Source organism: Panulirus ornatus, chromosome 59, assembly GCF_036320965.1.
Source record: "Panulirus ornatus isolate Po-2019 chromosome 59, ASM3632096v1, whole genome shotgun sequence".
NCBI lineage: Eukaryota > Metazoa > Arthropoda > Malacostraca > Decapoda > Palinuridae > Panulirus > Panulirus ornatus.
The window spans coordinates 1,398,987-1,401,486 of record NC_092282.1 but is presented as its reverse complement, the minus strand read 5'-3'; the positions used below and the strand labels follow the sequence as shown (position 1 = coordinate 1,401,486).

At 41.9% G+C, this 2,500-nt stretch overlaps 1 protein-coding gene across 2 annotated transcripts in view; it reads right to left on the bottom strand.

The window, feature by feature from the left end:
* Positions 1 to 515: 515 nt before the first annotated feature.
* The window catches only part of LOC139767125 (exoskeleton protein RP43-like), a 27,534-nt gene continuing 25,549 nt past the window's right edge, over positions 516 to 2,500 (bottom strand). For both annotated transcript variants that reach the window (XM_071696134.1, XM_071696133.1), the window contains exons 11-12: positions 1,309 to 1,404; positions 516 to 748 (exon numbers count right to left, since the gene is read on the bottom strand). In XM_071696134.1, coding sequence (XP_071552235.1) covers positions 534 to 748; positions 1,309 to 1,404 — 311 coding nt within the window. In that variant the 3' untranslated portion in view covers positions 516 to 533. The remainder of the gene's footprint in view (positions 749 to 1,308; positions 1,405 to 2,500) is intronic.

Below are 2,500 nucleotides of genomic sequence, written 5' to 3'. Positions count from 1 at the left end.
GAGAGAATGAGTGAGGAAAGATTGACCAAGAGGATATATGTGTCGGAGGTGGAGGGAACGAGGAGAAGAGGGAGACCAAATTGGAGGTGGAAAGATGGAGTGAAAAAGATTTTGTGTGATCGGGGCCTGAACATGCAGGAGGGTGAAAGGAGGGCAAGGAATAGAGTGAATTGGAGCGATGTGGTATACAGGGGTTGACGTGCTGTCAGTGGATTGAATCAAGGCATGTGAAGCGTCTGGGGTAAACCATGGAAAGCTGTGTAGGTATGTATATTTGCGTGTGTGGACGTGTGTATGTACATGTGTATGGGGGGGGGGTTGGGCCATTTCTTTCGTCTGTTTCCTTGCGCTACCTCGCAAACGCGGGAGACAGCGACAAAGTATAAAAAAAAAAAAAAAAAAAAAAAAAATATATATATACAACCTGTAATTGGGCTATATTTCTTAAAAATATAAAAACACTGAATAAGACATTATAACATATTCTTGGCCATGATATATCTATACTTGAGCAATTCGGAGGTCCCTGCAACTTACTGTTCCAATGCTACACCAGAAGAAGAAAAGTCCTGTATCTCAACAAAATCACATACACATGAAAACCCACAGGACTCGACATCAATGGTTGACCAGGACACCTGCACAACAGTTCCAGGAGGTGCTAGAAGTCGCCACTCACAGTCCAGGTTGTTCTGATAGTTGGTGTCAGCTGATCCAATGATGATGTCACCATAGGCTGACTCCAACACTGCCAAGGATCACACGATGTTAAAAAAGGTTAGTTAGTTAGATTAATAAGAGATGGTGATCATATAGTTTCCAGATGTCACAAAGGATCAAGTTTCTTGTACAACACTGCTGGTTTCATAAAATGTATAGGTCTAATTGTCAAGGGAGGTAAATGATAGGGTTAGTGAACAACATGTAATGAGTCCTTCATCTCTCTCACTCAGACCTCACTGGTAAGGACATAATTCCATTTCAAATTTGATGAGTAGTTATTTCACCTGCTCTTATTTGCTCTCGCTGCATAAAGCATTTCTTCAATAACTAACTGAATCTTTTCATATATCACTCAACAAAGATTTAATATGAAAGGTGTCTGATGTCATCACTACAACAGACTAAAATGGTTACCACTAAGGAGTTTTGTTTATACAACTGTGTAAATACTGATATTCATATACAAAGCAAGATATGTTTCACAATAATGGTGGCTGAGATATCTCAAAACATGACAGAAATCTTCAGGATAGATTTACAATTAAGATTTCCCTCAGAAAGTCAAGTTGAACTTCCTCACTTTACCTTGCAAGCCATTGCAGGAGGATGGTGGCGGTGCTGTTGTCAAGGTGGAAGGGAGGCTGGAGGTCCAGTCAACAGTGGTTCCAGGTAAAGATGGGCCTGCAACAGGGGTGTGTGATTTTACCATGGCTGTTTAATCTGTCCGTGGACGGGTAGGTGTGGGAAGTAAATGTGAGGGTTTTGGAGAGAAGAACAGGAGTGCAGTCTGTCTAAGAGGAAAAGACCCTGGGAAGTGAGTTGGCTGTTGTTTGTTGGGAGAATGTATATGATAGGAAAGTTGAGGATCAATTAAAATAAAAGGAAAGTTATTAAGTCTAGTAGTGGAAAGAGATGGGTTAGATGGGCTGCAAGTTTGAATGGAGAAAACCTTTAAGAAGTAGGCTATTTTAGATACTTGGGAGTGGATATAGTAGTGGAGGGAAATGTGGAAGGTGAAGTGAGCAATAGGGTTGATGAGGGGGCTAAGGTTTGAGGTGCACTGAGGTGTGTGTGGAAAAAGGGTTCATTTCTGTGATGGCAAATAAAGATATGCTTCATGGTATAGTAGTCCTGATGATGTTCTGTGGATGTGAGGGGGGGCTCTATATGAGAAAAGTATGGACAAAGGTGGATGTGTAGGAAATTAAATGTTTGAGGTCAAAATGTGGTGTGAGGAGGCTTGATTGAGTATGAACTGATAAGGTAAGAGAGAAGTTTGGTGAAAGTAGTGTAGTTGAGAGAGCTAAAATGGGGGTGTTAAAATGGTTTGGACACATGGAGAGGATTACTATGGAAAGGTTGATGAAGACAGGACATCTCCATCTCAAAGTCATAGGAGGCTAAGGGAAAGGGAAGAATGAGCTGAGACTGAAGGATAGAGTCACGGGTATACAGGGGGTGACATGTTCTCACTGGGATGAACCAGGGTATGTGAAGCAGTAAAGGGAAATCATGGAAAGGTTTTTTGGGCCTGGTTGTGGATGGGAATGTGGTTTTGGTGCATCATAAATGACAACTAGAGAGTGGCTGTAAATGAATGAGGCTATCTTCAGTCTGCTCCTAGTGCTACCTCACTAATGTGAGAATGAGCGTGAGTGGATGTGGCCTTTCTGGTGCTACTCTGCTGAAGCAGGAGGCAGCAATCAGATGTGGGGGAAGAGAAGAGAATGTATGTTATCTTTTTCTTTTCCTTCATGCATTTGTGCTGTTTCCTATG